Here is a 15,444-nt window from a genome sequence, read left to right on the forward strand (position 1 = left end):
TCTAGTGTGTGTGCAGACATGGAGTCCAGCAACAAACCAACGGAAATCAGCAGCGCTAAGATGTTCGGTGGATTCAACAGGAGATACAAACACTACAGTCAAACGCTGGGTTGCGCAATGACCTTCTACATCTACTTCCCTCCTTCTTCTCCCGCTTCCCACAAATTCCCTGTACGTCCTCGGGATGCTTTTTTTTTTTCCCTTTATGATGCCGATTTCTCAATTTTCTTCAAAAGTTCCTGATTTTAGGTTGATATGCCTGAAGATTGAGTTTTTAGTTGATGTTTACTTACAATTGCTGGATCTTGTTGTTGTATGAGTGTGTTTATTGCTGGGTTTCTGGGTTCTCGAGTCTTGATTTTGAGTAGTAGTGTCTTGACATTTGTTTCTGGGCTCTCTTAGATTTTGAGTAGTCATATCAGTTTCTTGATTTCTTGCATTTTGTAGCAGTAATAATCTTTAAAAGTCTTCGGGATTAATGACTTTTATGTTAAAAAGTATTCTTGTATTTGCTTATGGGGTGTATTTCAAAGTTGATTAGTAAATATGTGTTAGCTTCATCCATAATGTGTTTGTTATGAATAATCGTTGAATGGTTTTTTTCTTTGAAGTATTTGAGTCATTTGGATTTTTCAAAGTTTACATTTTCTTAATTTTAATTGGTATGATTAGTTCTCAAGCTGCTGACATAGTCCTGAAAGGCGAGTAGCGTCTCTCTAGGAATTGTGACCTCATATTTTACCATGCTGATTGCTTTCTTTAATCATTTATAGGTAATTTACTGGCTTTCTGGCCTTACATGCACGGATGAGAATTTTATAGTCAAATCCGGTGCTCAGCGAGTTGCTTCAGCTGAGGGTGTTGCTCTGATTGCCCCTGATACTTCTCCAAGTGAGTTTTCTTGCCCGAAACTTTTTATTCGGTAATGTTAACTATGTGTGTATACCCATTGATCTGATTTTTATTATTTCCTTGCGACAAATATGTAATATACCTTGATTTATGGATTTGGTATTGCTTGTGAGTGTATATTAATATTTTAGGGGTTATTCATCCATCACTTAAGCAATTAAATTAGGATTGTCAATCAAACAAATTCAAGATGATGGCTTCAAGTGGAATTGAAAGACCCCAGTGCTTTCGAACTGTTGAATTTTGTATACATAACAATCTTTTAATTTTAGCTGACTGATTTTATTAGTTTAACTCAATTTCATCTTGCTCTGTTTGTTTAGATAATAATAGCATTAATATATTATGTACTTAGGAAACAATCCCCCTGGCAACAATATCTGATTCACTGCTATTTTGCTTGTTCGATTTATATGTTTGAAAACTCTTGGGTGAGTAAGGATGATCTGTTCTTACAGCATTTTGGAGGTAAAATCATCTACTTACAGTAAGTTATTAAATGTAGAGGTTTGGTTTCGAGTTCAAAATTTAAGCCCCCCTATTGTTTTTATCTCTTCTTCAACTTATTCAAGTTTTGGTCTACCTATTTTATGCTAAAAATCTTGATACGTTATGTCATAAAATACATTCTTCCTGATAATATAGCTAAAACTTTTTGCGGTTCTAGTAGCAAATCATGTGTCTTTAATTGCAGGAGGCTTGAATGTCGAAGGAGAGTCAGACAGCTGGGACTTTGGCGTAGGTATGTCTCTAAAGATTTACATACAATTGCTTTTTGGCTGACTCAATCACTTGACAAATACATGTAATGTAGGCTCTAAATCTAACACTTCATGGAATGTAGTTCCACGATTGTACACATTCAGCCTCGCATCACTTTTACTTACTACTAATCCCATAATTTTTGCTTCGCTCTCAAAACCAACTTTTTGTGCATAACATTATGACATTGACATTTGAATTATCTGCTACCTATTTGTTTCATTCTAGAATTGTACTTGTGACTGATGACAGTAAGATGATAGAGGACATGTATCACCTAGAGAGTTATTTTCTTATACTCTATTTCCGAGCCTTCATGCCTTCATTGGATTCGTCACTTCACTTTTATCATTCTCGTTTTACATATGATATTCATAAATAAAACAAAAGCACATAGGCATCAAATGTCATAATCTGGTGTACTATAACATGGATGAGAGTTTTTTTCAGGATTACTTTCTGGAAGCGAGTTTCTTTCTTTTAAAAATACTGCAAATTATTTTGTGACGATTTGATTTTCATTCACTTTAACTTAGAGTTCAGTGCAAATGGAGAACATGCTAACTCTTTCTTGGCACATCTTCGAACTCTTTACAGTGATGCTACTGGAGAAATAAGAATTATTCTGCCAGTCTTGTGAACAGATAATCAAATGGTTTATTTTGCTATATAATCTTCAAGAAGCCTTGATTTGGTCGCAGTTTTCCAAGATCCCAGTCGACACATAATATCAAGAACTGCAATATATTTTATTTATTTATTTCTTTGCAGGTGCTGGGTTTTATCTCAATGCAACACAAGAGAAGTGGAAGAACTGGCAGATGTATGACTATATCGTCAAGGAATTGCCAGCACTTCTTCGGGAGAACTTTCCACAGCTCGATACAGCCCGGGCATCTATATTTGGCCATTCAATGGGCGGACATGGTGCGCTTACTATTTACCTAAAGAATCTGGACAAATACAAGGTAATCAAGTTTAACATTTCCCTTTTTGATTCATTTACTAATCTTTTACTGATGTGGCTGGAAAATAGAACGTTTTATACTCTGATAACTCTCTTTTACGGGCAAAAAGCAGAAAAAAAAAAAAAAAGCACAGTTATTCTGCTTTTATACTGCATTAACTGATATTGTTAGACGATGACACTTTTCCTTTCCTTGTGCGGTAGCTGGGGTACAGTAAAAAGTTTACATCTTGATTGATCATTGCTTAAGTACTAATTATCATTCTGTAGCTCCGTCATTGTGTTTTTCTCACCTGGATTGATTGGTTTTTGATGTTCCCCATTGCTTATTTTCAGTCGGTGTCGGCTTTTTCACCTATTGTGAATCCTGTAAATTGTCCTTGGGGCCAGAAAGCTTTCACAAACTACTTGGGAGAAAATAAAACTTCCTGGGAGGTACGACTTGTTTGTAATTACATCATCATAAATGCTTTAGCTAAATCTTTTATGATGTATTATTATCAATATGCAGGAATACGATGCCACATGTCTCATATCCAAGTTCAATAACGTTTCCGCAACTATCCTAATCGATCAGGTAAAATTCCTAATTCAATCACTTCAATTGTTTTATCATCAGCTTGAAATTACTGCGAAACGATCCGAAAATTGATATGTTGGTTGAAGATGGACCAGACACAAAATAGGAGAATTTTTCCTTAAGAGGATAGTGGAAAAACTTGTGTTTTAGTGGAATAAAGTGAGATTTTTTTCTCAGCACAAGAAATAGTGCTATCAATATGCAAGTTTGTCGAAAGATATTATAGTTGGTAAGAGTTCATTCTTATCATCGACATATGTTGAAAAAACATTTTCTTGGTGAAAGCGTGCATCACCGGACCAAGTGTTCGTTTGGATTATCTGTGTAGACAGAGCTCTTAACTGCTAGTCTTATATGCCATTTTGTGCAGGGAGACGATGACAAATTCTTGAAGGAACAACTCCAACCACACAAGTTTGCGGAGGCGTGTCAGAAGGCTAATGTTCCTCTACTGCTGCGAATGCAGCCTGGTTACGACCACTCCTACTATTTCATTGCTACTTTCATAGATGATCATATCCGCCACCACGCTCAGGCCCTTAACCTATAATATGATCGTCTCTCCCTGCGTAATTTTTGGAAAAAACAAAAAAAGACGGTGTCCGTATCTCTACCAAGTGTCCTAGAATTTGTATATTGCATGAAGATTACTTGTGACTGTGTTCTGGTGCTCCACACTTGTTTTTAAGACATCTCTGTTCTGGTTTTACCATGGTGATGACTCCATATACGGTGTTGTTCAAAATTACTTCTAAGCACTTATCAGCTTTTTGCTCAAAATTATCAAAAATCAATGCTTAAACTAAAATAAAATAATTGTAGGTAAATGCTCTCTTGCTATAACATTATCAAGAATTTATTCTTTAATTCCCTTGAATTGGAAATCGAACTTATGCCAACTTTCCATATACGAGAGTTTGAGTTAGGCCAGTCTGGACCCAAATCCGAACCCGGATTAGGGTAGATTTTGAAGTCTTGGAAAGGTTTGGGGTGGGGCCTGAGTCCGTATTTTAACTGCTCCAGACCCGACGCGTTTATTATATATATATATATATATATATATATGCTTTATATAAACTTATATAAAATATATTTGTACATATATAAAAGATATGTATAATTTACTTATACTTATATATAATACATAAACTTAATATTTTTATAAATTAAAATAATAATATAAATCATTCAAAACAGTTTAATGTTTATGTAAGTAAAACATATTCAAAATTTTGAAACTCAGCCCGTCGTCATCCTTAATTCAGGACGAGGACTATTTTTACAAGGTTGATAATTTTTCTTCAAATTAAAATCCGATCTACTAACCCAAATTATGGAATGTACAAAAACGAAACTTAATTTTGAATTGAGGAATGTAAAAAAATGAAATATAATTTTGAAACAAAGGAATATATGAAAATGAAACTTAATTTTGAAGATATGGATCTTGTAATTGAATTCTAATATATGTAATCCCCATTATCCCATTTGCAATGTTTTATTAATAATAATTACATTAAAAGAGAATAAAGTGTTGCCCAAATATAAATAAAAAAAGGCTCAAGTGCCCAAATTGAGAGTATTCAAATGGAATTTGTAATTTTTATTTAAATACAAAAAACATTGACTTGAACTTAAAAGTCAACACCAAATTTGCATTGACCTCTACAAATGTACAGATCGGCCACGTGGGTTTTATTTATCAGACGCGTAATCGTCGATTACGGGTCCGAGATCTTTTTGTCTGATTTACCAATTTAACCCTTGACTTAATCCAAATTACCGTTTCCACCCAACACTAATTATAAAAGATTATATATTTAATAAATTCATAAAATATGTCTAAATAATACCTAATAAATGATGTGAAAAATAAGTCGAAGAAATTATTTTGAGATTCAGAATTAAAATAAGGGACGACAAATATAAAAATAGGAGCTTTCGTTGGTAATCTATCCAAAATGTCGACTAATCCATAGGCGGGGTTTATAGTAATTTGTTGCAATTCAAGACAAAAATAAGACAAAGATAGTCAGATTTGTTAAAGGACTGAATATACGGATAAAGAATTTTTATTGACGAGAAATGAATATATTTAGATATTTTTGACTTATCTTACTATATATTAAGGGGCAGTATCATTTTGATACAATATGGCTAAAGCTATACCGAAAGAATTCAAAAAGTTGTTTTAAGTAATTTATACATCAACTCGAAAAAAAAAAATGCGATTTTACGGCATTTAGATGGCTAAATATTGTAATTATACTTGAAAATCTATAATGGCGTTACATTTAATTTTCAATATTGTTTTTCTAAAAAATGGATAATTTTTTGTATTATTTTAATTACCCATTTTAAATCCTCAAGGAGTTAAATAAATCATTTTCACTATTTTCAGTAAATATTGGGATAATTATATCCCATAAATGTGCGTTTAATAGGGAAAAAGTGGATAGAAAAGCAAGAGTGGCAAAATGGAAATACCGGAGAATCCAAGGCCCAAATACGAAACCCCCACCGCTATAAGAAAAGCACTATTTCCCTTTCAAAATGATCAATATCTCCCCAGTCTTTACAGTTTCCCAAGAGTCTCTCAACATGTCCAACTACCCCCACCACAACCCCTCCGGCTACTCCTACGGCGCTCCGCCGCCGTCGTCCCAATCCTACCCCTCCGCCCCCTACGGTGCTCCGCCTCCGGGTTCACATCCCCCCAACCAATCCTCACCTTACGCACCGGTTTCCGCTCCTTATTCGGCTCCCTCAGCCCCCCCCGGTGGGCCGCAGTCTTACGGTAGCTACCCTGCGCCGCCGCCGTCCGCGCCGTACGGGAGCCCCTTTGCGTCGCTCGTGCCCTCCGCGTTTCCACCTGGCACTGATCCCAACGTGATCGCGTGCTTCCAGGTGGCTGATCAGGATGGGAGCGGGTTTATTGATGATAAGGAGCTTCAGCGAGCGCTGTCGTCGTATAACCAGAGCTTTGGGCTGAGGACTGTTCATCTGCTTATGTATCTTTTCACCAACAGTAACGTGAGAAAGATCGGTATGCGTTTGTGCAATTCTACTCTTTTTTCTTCTGTTCTGAGTGTTTATGCTAGCAGAAATTTGGTACAAATGGGAATGCTAATTGTCTTTTTTAACTTTTTTGGGTTAATTTATGCGCAAATTCTTATCTCAAAGCATATTCGTGGTGTCTAGTTTACTCTGTCAGTGTAGCGGAGGTTTAAAATTTTATGAATTCTGGGAATTTGGTTGTTAAATGCGTGCTCCGGCAAATACATAGTAGTTCTAAAGATTTGTGCTTACTACCTCTTATCTTCCAAGAGTCGCATGTCGGCCTATGTAACAATATCAAAGTATGATGTCATGAAATAAAGCGCCAGGACCAACCCGGTCTATCCGATAATTTCGTAGAAGAAGGAACACTAGACTTGGTCATTTATGCATCACACAGCACGATATTTCATTAAATATTTGGACTGACAGAGGCAATAGTGGAGAAAGTCAAAGACTTTCTGATACTATGATGTAATGTTGTCCATATTATCAAGATTCCACCTGCTTTTGACCTTTCTGGTGGTTTTGAAGAATTTAAATGTGATTTTAAAATGGGTGGGATAAAAGAAATACCATTTGGTGTGAAAGACTGTAGGTAGTCCCACATAAAATTTCTTAAACATGTGGTTTACTGGGGCAGTACCAAGAGATTGATAATTCAAAACGCTCCCCAGTTGTGAACTTTCCACTGCGGTGTTGGTTCGAAAAGGCTTGAGGAGTCTCTTAACTCTTTCATTGTGAAAACAATATAGCTCTATTTCTATTATTTTGTCGATGAAAAGATTATCCTTTTCCAATTAAGTAAAGAAAAACAAAGGATTTGATAAGAGTGTCTGACAGGATGCGATGTATGCGAACTTGTATTAACACCCTCGTGACTAGTCCTTTCATAGATCAAGATTGTTCATTTGCTGCTATATCTTCTAACAGGTCCAAAGGAATTTACTCAAGTCTTTTACAGTCTTCAGAGCTGGAGGGTCAGTTATAAATTCTTTTGGCACTTTTTTACGTCCATTAAGATGATGTCTTCTCCTTTTGCATCTTATCTGTTTAATTTCTTTTTAATCTAGGCGATATTTGAGAGGTTTGATAGGGACAGAAGTGGCAAGATTGATGCATCAGAATTGAGAGACGCTCTCCTTAGTCTTGGATTTTCAGTATCGCCTGCGATCCTGGATTTGCTTGTTTCCAAGTTTGATAAAAGTGGCGGGAAAAACAAGGCTATTGAATACGACAATTTCATAGAGTATGTTCCATGTTGATGATTGTTTATATTCATTATATTCTCCATTCTTCTCCTTGTACATATTTAATTTGACTAATATATATGCCTGCTTATCTTTTCCTTGCACAGGTGCTGTCTCACTGTTAAGGTAGGCCATCTGTAACGTTTTCCTTTCCCTTTTATCGCTCATTAAACTCCTGTTGGGTACTTAAGTTTGGCTTAATTTTGTTCTGAGAAGACCAGTTCTAATGACGAATGGTGTTGTGCAGGGACTGACTGAGAAATTCAAGGAGAAGGATACTGCATTCTCTGGCTCGGCAACTTTCACTTACGAATCCTTCATGCTAACCGTTTTGCCTTTCCTCATCGCTTAGTGCAATGTAGTTGATTTTCTCCTTGTAACATCCCTTTGCTCTTCTTGCACTGTAATCTTTTTTCTGGCTTGGGACTTCTGCTTATGAATCCTTCCCCTGTTTATGCAGTTGATTTTCTTATTGTAATCTTTGTTCATTTTGCACTATAATTTGCTACTTCCTTTGCGGGTTTTTATCAATTATGCTTTTCTCTTTTATACGTCGTTCAACCTGAATAGCTTCCCTCTTAATTGCCCTGGATTTGGGTTACAGCAAACATGATTTAAAGCACAAGCAATGCTCAACTGTATTATTCTGAAGTACTGAAATCAAACAACATACAGTAACAAGATTCTCAGAAAACAGCAGCAGCATGCTTTTTCATCCCTTCTCTTTTCACTTCTGTACCTGAGCTCTGTAGCCTAACTTTTATCAAGTCTTGGGACGATACATATACACTGTTATATCGTCTGATTGCTGAATTGGCCTCGCATTTTCCTCAAATCCCTGCAATGGAATAAGAATATAAGAAGAACCCACAATTTACTAAAAGAGATCTGGCACTTGGTAATACACTTACATCGTGAACAGCATCCCTTAGTGCTCTTATTTGCTCTATTGAGACTGTCCTAACCTGCAAAACAACGCATTTGGAACTTCTTAAAGCCTCAAATTCAGACAGAAAGGTTCGAGGCCAAGTTGCTAAGTCTTTATGAACCCACAAAGAACGAACTCACCTTCTTTAGTATTGTCCAGAGAACACCTTCTGTGCATGGTGGGACTGTTAGAGAACCGATGTATCTGAAATACTTTCTACTTCCGAATTTGATACCCCATGGGTCAACAAACCCCACGTACTTTCCTTCATGACCAACTGTTTTGACGTGCTTTAGAAGCTGTACTTGCTTTAGAAGCTGTACGAGGGAAAACATCCTAAAGTGTCAGTACAATATCTGGAGTTTTGCAGAGTCATGAAGATTATTAGTCTCATTTGGTGAAGAAAATGTTAAGACAACATCAAGAACCGAACCAGACCGCTCACCTTTGCAAGAAACGGGTCTGGACGTCCCAATTTGTACAGGATGCCAACGACAGAAATCTGACCGCGAGAGTTCTTATGAACCATATGAATCTCCATCTTGAACCTGCAAAGAAAACATGAGTGACCTTTCATTAAACAGCAACCCTCTTTTCTGATGAAAAAAGGTTGTCCTCTACATATATACAGTGGAGAAAACACTTTCAGCAACCTTTTCCCATCCACAGTGTGTTCAGAAGGAGTATGCCAGTGGCACTGTTGTAACTTGAACTCGGTCCCATTTATTACAACGCCTCCTGCATCTCCTTCCCATGCTACCTGATAGAAATCCTCAAAGGATATTACTACATTGCATGCCACAAGACACAATGCTTCCTACTTCTCACAAAAAGAATGAAAATCGAAACAAGCTTCTAGCTAGCAGGTAAAGTGACAATCTTTGGAACAAAAACACATTCACAAGGGAGACAACATGTTCGAGTAAGCTCACCATTATGTCATGTCCCCTGTTTTTTATTACAGCGGGAGCTGGTTCGTAGGTTCTTTTCAAGTTCCCCAACGTATGCACGATCGAAACTCTATCATCATTAAGATCAATTGGTGACTGAAGTTTTCCAAATCCACAGGCTTTCCACTTCCGGTTGAGGTTCCCCCAATTTCCCGGTCCTCTATCAGAGTTCCAATCATAGGTAAATGGAGATTCATTCTCTGTTATTACACCACAACACAACAATGAGGTCTAAAACTATCAAGAACTGAAAATTTTCATCTTTTTTCTTTCTTAGGATTGGAGAGATATCAGAGGAAATAAAAAGACAGCATGTGACAGACACAAACATGCATCTGCTTCAAATTATTCACATATAACATTATGTTTATAGTAAAAGTATCTCCTCATGATGCAATAACATGATCTTAATGTAATGAACGCATGCATAGTTCTCCTGAGATGGGATCAAGATAACACATCTTTTAACTGTTCTTTAAAAAAAAAAAAGAATAGTTTAACCAATTATTTAACATAAAAGGGAGCTCTGAGCAGATAAACAGCAGCTCTAGTTGCAAACAACGAAACACTAACACTGTTGCACATGTTATGTTATGTCTATGTTAGTAGTTAAACTCGACGTCGCACATGTTTTGTCTATGTTGTTGTGAACTAATTACTTGAATTTTACGACTCATTAGTTCAAAACAAAAGTAGGCTTCTCCTGACCGGAATCATAACAAGTGCAATGCCCGTTTAACTCCTACATATTATTTTGCACATGGCTTGCAAGATCTCAAATCAAGATTCAAAAAGAGATGCTGGGACTTTTGTAAAAGAGAAAACTGAGGCAAGAGTTCTGTAATATAAAGCTGAAAAAGTACAATATTATACTTAAACTTATTACCGAGTAGAATATGAAGTCCAAAAACAGAAAAGGAAACATCGTCCGTCACTTTATACATCTAAGAAACCTTTTTATGCACGATTTTGTCGTAAAAAATGACATACTATATTACTGAATGGAGACGCATCCATCGACATGATGCTTTTTATGTGCAGATTAGTTAATGAAGTTTATGAGTCACTCAAACATAACAAATGACGAGAATCATACAAGGTTTTTCTTACATTATAGAAATATATATTATGATTTTGGGGAATCGTATCGTGCACATGTAAAGGTGTGTTGTTCGAGGCTTATATGCCAGTAATATATACAGGTGAAATTATGAAAGATTAATACCCGCACAGGCGCACACAGTCACACACATTAATGAACTTCTTCACTACGATTTTAGATGATCATATACAGCATTCATTACAAGTGACTTGATTGATTGATCAAGATTTATTACACTAATTCCGATTTTTATGACAAGAAAGGATCAAATTTATTGCATTGATCCCTCCTAACTCTCATCACAAGCAAAATCTGATCCAGTTAAACTCATCCTCCCATCAATTTCACACACACTGAAATTGAAGTTTCTCAGGAAAGAAACCAAGCTTGAGAGAGAGAGAGAGAGAGAGAGAGAGAGAGAGAGAGAGAGAGAGAGAGAGAGAGAGATTAATATGCAATCTTACCCACTTCATTTTCATGAGCATTCAGGGTGATGAAAAGGGAGCAGAAGAGGAGCCATACGATGAACGGAGAATGACAGGGAATGCAGCCCATGATCGTTCCAACACCAAATGCCGCCGTGAGGGGGTCCGCGTGAGGTGGCGGCGCAGCCTTCCGCCGGTCGCTTCTTACTTTCTACAAGAAGAGAGTGCTACAGGCTATAGACTACCTCGGAGAAATAGCTGCCAGCACTTGTTTTAGGAAACAGACACATGCAGACCTATATATATATTTCAAGAAAGGTTTACAGAGAGAAAGAATCACGCGCAAGAACAAAGATTCGGGCCACAAGACATGAATAAAAGTGCTAATTTCGTCTCAAGTGTTCTTATTGTGGTCTATACAGCAAAGTAAATCAATATTTTTTTTACGAAAGAATAATTTGTTTATTTGTAATATCACAAAAATATTTGTAGTTTTTCTTAATTTAAAATATCACATTTTAACAAAAGAAAAAATAATTTAAAATTATTATTGATACACTAATTCAAGAACAATATTTGTATTTTTTAATTTTTGTTTACCTTTCTATGGCCAGGGAATAAAAGTATATATATGGTAATGATAGGGATAATTAAATAAATTAAAGTACCAAATTAAATAATATGCTATAAAAGTGCTGCATCAATTATGGCAATATTAATAATTTTATTGAATTTTTACCAATCTTATGGCAAAATTTAAGTGTATATATATATATATACAATTAATAGTATATATGACTTTTAATTAAGAGTCAATGAATTTTAATATATGTATATTTCTTAATTAATATTTCCTAATCAAGATTAACTGAAGAATTATATATGAGAATTTGATTAATGACCAATCATATTCCTCACTAATTAAAAAATCTTAAAATACTCAAAATCAAATTAATTCAAAATAAAGTAGTCAAAGTTAAATATCGCCCTGTTATATATAAGTATATATGTAATTAATGTAATATAATATCCAACTACTCCAGAAAAAATCACATGTCCAAATTTTAAAAATAATTGAATTAATTGAGAATATGACATTATATTACATATCTATTGAAAAAATAAAAATGCAAAAGTTATATAATCTTGTTAATACTATTTTTTTACATAATTTTTTACTTACACTTTAGTCTACAATTTGAAAATTTAATTTACCAATTATATTTTATTTTATTGCAATTCTGATTACTTCTGAAGAAAATACTTTGTACTACAAAATATACATATAATTAAGAACAATTTTGTTTAAATATATAGTTTTAGAGGAGTAAGTGTTACATCTGATAATTTTGTTGGGGGGGGGAGGGGTGAATTTTACCTCAATAATAGTTGAACGGCCAAAGTGTATTTTACCCATAATTTTATTTACTATAATTTTTTTAGTGGTATCATAATAAATGATGAAATAATTGTTCATATATAGATAAATTTATAATTAAATGATAAATATACATAAATCCATAGACTTGTATAAATAAAATATCTCTGTTGTGTGCAACAGTAAAAGGTAATCATATAACTAATTGTTTCTCATCATTGAACAAAAAGTTACAAAATAAAAAGAAAAGAAAAACCTACCTAACATAGAATGCATAATAAAATCATTCACAGATGAATTCAGTGTAAATCACAATTGACTCTTATGAGGTCTGCCATAATTATAAATTTGTTTGAAAAATTGCAAATATTCTTTTATGATAGCCCATGTACGGATATTTGTTAGAAAATCGTTAATTTCAAGAGAATATTTATAATTTTTTTGAAACAGCAAGGGGTACAAACCTCAGAAAAGCTCCTTTATTAATGAGGTGCCAAACTCCAATAAAATAGACTAATAAGTCATAAGAAAGGAAGTAGGCGACATTAATGGATGGACTAAAAAGGAGAGAGAACTTATTATAAAACGATCACTATATTGATATTTCTGATCATCTATTTATACAAATTATTCTAATTTTTTTTTTTACATAATTACAAAACTCATTAATAGAACACCTATAGAAATAGATTAAAGTTCACAAAAGCTAGCAGCCAGCCCCAAAGTATTACTGGCTACTTTCTTTTTCTATATATATGCATTCATAGCATTAACATAGCACCACCAAAAATCGACTAAAATTCACAAAAATTTGCAACCAGCTCCTCATTATTATTATTGTTTCTTTTCTATAATTAGAACCTTAAGTTATACCTTGTAAATGTATTTTTGTTGCTGGGCATAACGTCAATTTTAATTATACAACTTTTGACTATCGATCTAGCCCCTATAGCTCAGTGGTAGAGCTTCAGTCTTGTAAACTGAAGGTCTGTAGTTCGATCCTGCATGGGGGCATTTTCCTTTTATATTTACATGGTATATGAAATGTAATAATTTTATGCTTATATTGAAAATTTGAATGTATTATTTAGTTAACATGTAATTTATTGATTTTATTAAGCAAAATTAAAGGATATATATGAGATTAGACTAAATATCGTAATTATTAGGTTTTTAAATATCAACTTTAATTACTAGACTGAATCGAATTTTGGTTCACATATTGGGTTGACTTGCGAATACGATACATAATAATCACTTATTAATTAGTATTGGCAAGGATTGAAGTTTGAACCATCACATTTAAGGGCTGGTACTGTTTATCTCGACCTATTCATTAAATGTTGAAAGAAAAATTAAGAGTAATTTTATGAAATTTTATCAAAGTATCATTGGAATTTACGAAAGGATAAATTATATTTTGCCATCCAAACTATATCTATTTTTATATTTTGCTATTCAAACTACATCCATTTTTACATTTATCCATTGAATTTTTTTTTTTGTGTGAACTTACAGATCATACTTGAATGATTGTACCAGCACCACCATTCGGCTAACCCAATTATTGATCGACTTGTATCGACTGAGTTTAAGAATTGGTTCAAATGACGTGTAAGTTGATATAAATTTTTTTTTGAATTTTTACAAGTATGTTGTGTCCAAATTTAAAATATTTGATTAATATATGAACGTGTAGGTACATCCGGAGTTGAACTATACTGACAATGAACTCCTGAAGTGACATTATTGAAATCCAAGTGCAGAAGTAACGTCGGTCCCTTGCTATTTTGAGAAAGGGTTCAACTTTCACATGGAATGTTACAACGCCGGTAAGTCAACCATGAATGAGGTGTGTGTCAAAAGTTCATCGTATACAAACGAGGATAATGACTTCTACGGAATTATCGAAGATATTATTCAATTGGCATACCCACTTATTCCGAACTTGCACATTGTTCTGTTCAAGTGTCATTGGATCGATCTAATAAGAGACATGAAGGTACAACCATGCTATCACCTTGTTGATGTAAACTTAAAATTTACCAAAAGGATGGACTATTCATACTTGTACTACATTGAGCACAACAACCAGCTCCTGGAGTTTTAGTTGAGCCCAAAATTTCTGACACAGTGTGCCAAGAATAAGGTCAACTCAGAAGCAGCTGCGACCATCTACAACGAGGGGTCGTCATCCATTAGGGCGCACAAACAGAAGACGATAAGTATTTTAACGCATATTAGTAATTTTATTTAATTTCTTATATTTTTAATTATTTTTTACAATAATTTTTTAATAGGAGACACTACTCGGACGCCCCATCACTCAGATGGAGGTGTTCGAGAAGGTCTACAAAAAAAAAAGAACGGATAGTGGAGCGGCCTGAGGGCGGAGGAGGTCACGGTAAGTAATTAAAGTAATTGACATAATTTATTCTTTTAATTTTAAATTATTACTTTTAATCTAATTATTTAACATGTTTGCAGTAGATGTTCTTGAGGATGATGGAGGAACGCCAGAGACAGTACAACAACAATGAAGAACCTTCATTATTGTCTCAAGACTCCATAGCCCCGAACGAGCAGCAGGTCTGGATGTCAGCAGCTGGCAGTCAGAAGAGGGGCCGAGTATTCGGTCTCAGCTCCGAGGCCCACCACTCGGTTGCTGGACCATCATAGCCCAATCGTTCGACTGCTCCACCCTCGCCACCACAGTTGCAATGCCTCGACCTAAATGATCGGGTGTTGGCCCTCAACCGGTACATCAGAAGCATCGATCCCAACTGGTCCAATTATCTAGAGCCTGAGTCCCTTGGCACCTGACGGCGATGCGACATTCGGCCGTAGGGGATAGTAATTTAGATTAGGATTTTTTTTATATTTTTTAAGAATAAAAATTTTAAAACAATATTTTTATTTTTTTAATTACATCATTATTATTTTGTTATATTATGTGTTTTTTTATATAAATTCATTTATTTAATTTTAGAAAAATAAATATTAAAATATATTAAATAAAGTTAAATAAAATAAATATTAAAAGATATTACATAAAATTAAATAAAATATATTAAAATGTATTTAAATAACTAACAATTTTTTGTAACTGCATTTGTAGCGGCTTTTGTAATAC

The 15,444-nt window shown here is 34.6% G+C and overlaps 3 protein-coding genes and 1 non-coding gene across 4 annotated transcripts; 3 read left to right on the forward strand and 1 right to left on the reverse strand.

The window, feature by feature from the left end:
* LOC105159849 (S-formylglutathione hydrolase) lies at positions 1 to 3,966 on the forward strand (the record flags this gene model as incomplete). Its single annotated transcript, XM_011077053.2, is given in 7 exon segments — positions 1 to 171; positions 774 to 891; positions 1,607 to 1,654; positions 2,446 to 2,642; positions 2,978 to 3,076; positions 3,153 to 3,218; positions 3,592 to 3,966. Coding segments are annotated over 7 exon segments (861 nt in total). The 3' UTR covers positions 3,772 to 3,966.
* On the forward strand, positions 5,760 to 8,029 carry LOC105159850 (probable calcium-binding protein CML49). Its single transcript, XM_011077054.2, has 5 exons — positions 5,760 to 6,267; positions 7,212 to 7,258; positions 7,352 to 7,527; positions 7,636 to 7,654; positions 7,776 to 8,029. Exons 1-5 carry the CDS (start codon positions 5,775 to 5,777, stop codon positions 7,878 to 7,880), a joined length of 840 nt encoding a protein of 279 aa, XP_011075356.1. The 5' UTR covers positions 5,760 to 5,774; the 3' UTR covers positions 7,881 to 8,029.
* LOC105159851 (alpha carbonic anhydrase 4) lies at positions 7,915 to 11,307 on the reverse strand. Its single transcript, XM_011077055.2, has 7 exons — positions 10,973 to 11,307; positions 9,389 to 9,606; positions 9,110 to 9,216; positions 8,902 to 9,004; positions 8,597 to 8,773; positions 8,440 to 8,493; positions 7,915 to 8,366 (listed from the first exon to the last, which is right to left on the reverse strand). Exons 1-7 carry the CDS (start codon positions 11,061 to 11,063, stop codon positions 8,292 to 8,294), a joined length of 825 nt encoding a protein of 274 aa, XP_011075357.1. The 5' UTR covers positions 11,064 to 11,307; the 3' UTR covers positions 7,915 to 8,291.
* On the forward strand, positions 13,254 to 13,325 carry TRNAT-UGU. Its single transcript has one exon. It is a non-coding gene; the product is annotated as a tRNA-Thr (tRNA).

The sequence above is a fragment of the Sesamum indicum genome, linkage group LG4, assembly GCF_000512975.1.
Source record: "Sesamum indicum cultivar Zhongzhi No. 13 linkage group LG4, S_indicum_v1.0, whole genome shotgun sequence".
Lineage (NCBI taxonomy): Eukaryota > Viridiplantae > Streptophyta > Magnoliopsida > Lamiales > Pedaliaceae > Sesamum > Sesamum indicum.

Excerpts from the sequence above, each read along its gene's own strand:
- LOC105159850 (XM_011077054.2), top strand. The coding sequence starts at position 5,775 with ATGATCAATATCTCCCCAGTCTTTACAGTTTCCCAAGAGTCTCTCAAC. Across the intron at positions 6,268-7,211 it reads CAGTAACGTGAGAAAGATCG|GTCCAAAGGAATTTACTCAA; the intron begins GTATGCGTTTGT and ends ATCTTCTAACAG. Across the intron at positions 7,259-7,351 it reads ACAGTCTTCAGAGCTGGAGG|GCGATATTTGAGAGGTTTGA; the intron begins GTCAGTTATAAA and ends TTTTTAATCTAG.
- LOC105159851 (XM_011077055.2), bottom strand. The coding sequence starts at position 11,063 with ATGGGCTGCATTCCCTGTCATTCTCCGTTCATCGTATGGCTCCTCTTC. Across the intron at positions 9,005-9,109 it reads CACACTGTGGATGGGAAAAG|GTTCAAGATGGAGATTCATA; the intron begins GTTGCTGAAAGT and ends TTTTCTTTGCAG. Across the intron at positions 8,367-8,439 it reads TAAGGGATGCTGTTCACGAT|GGATTTGAGGAAAATGCGAG; the intron begins GTAAGTGTATTA and ends ATTCCATTGCAG.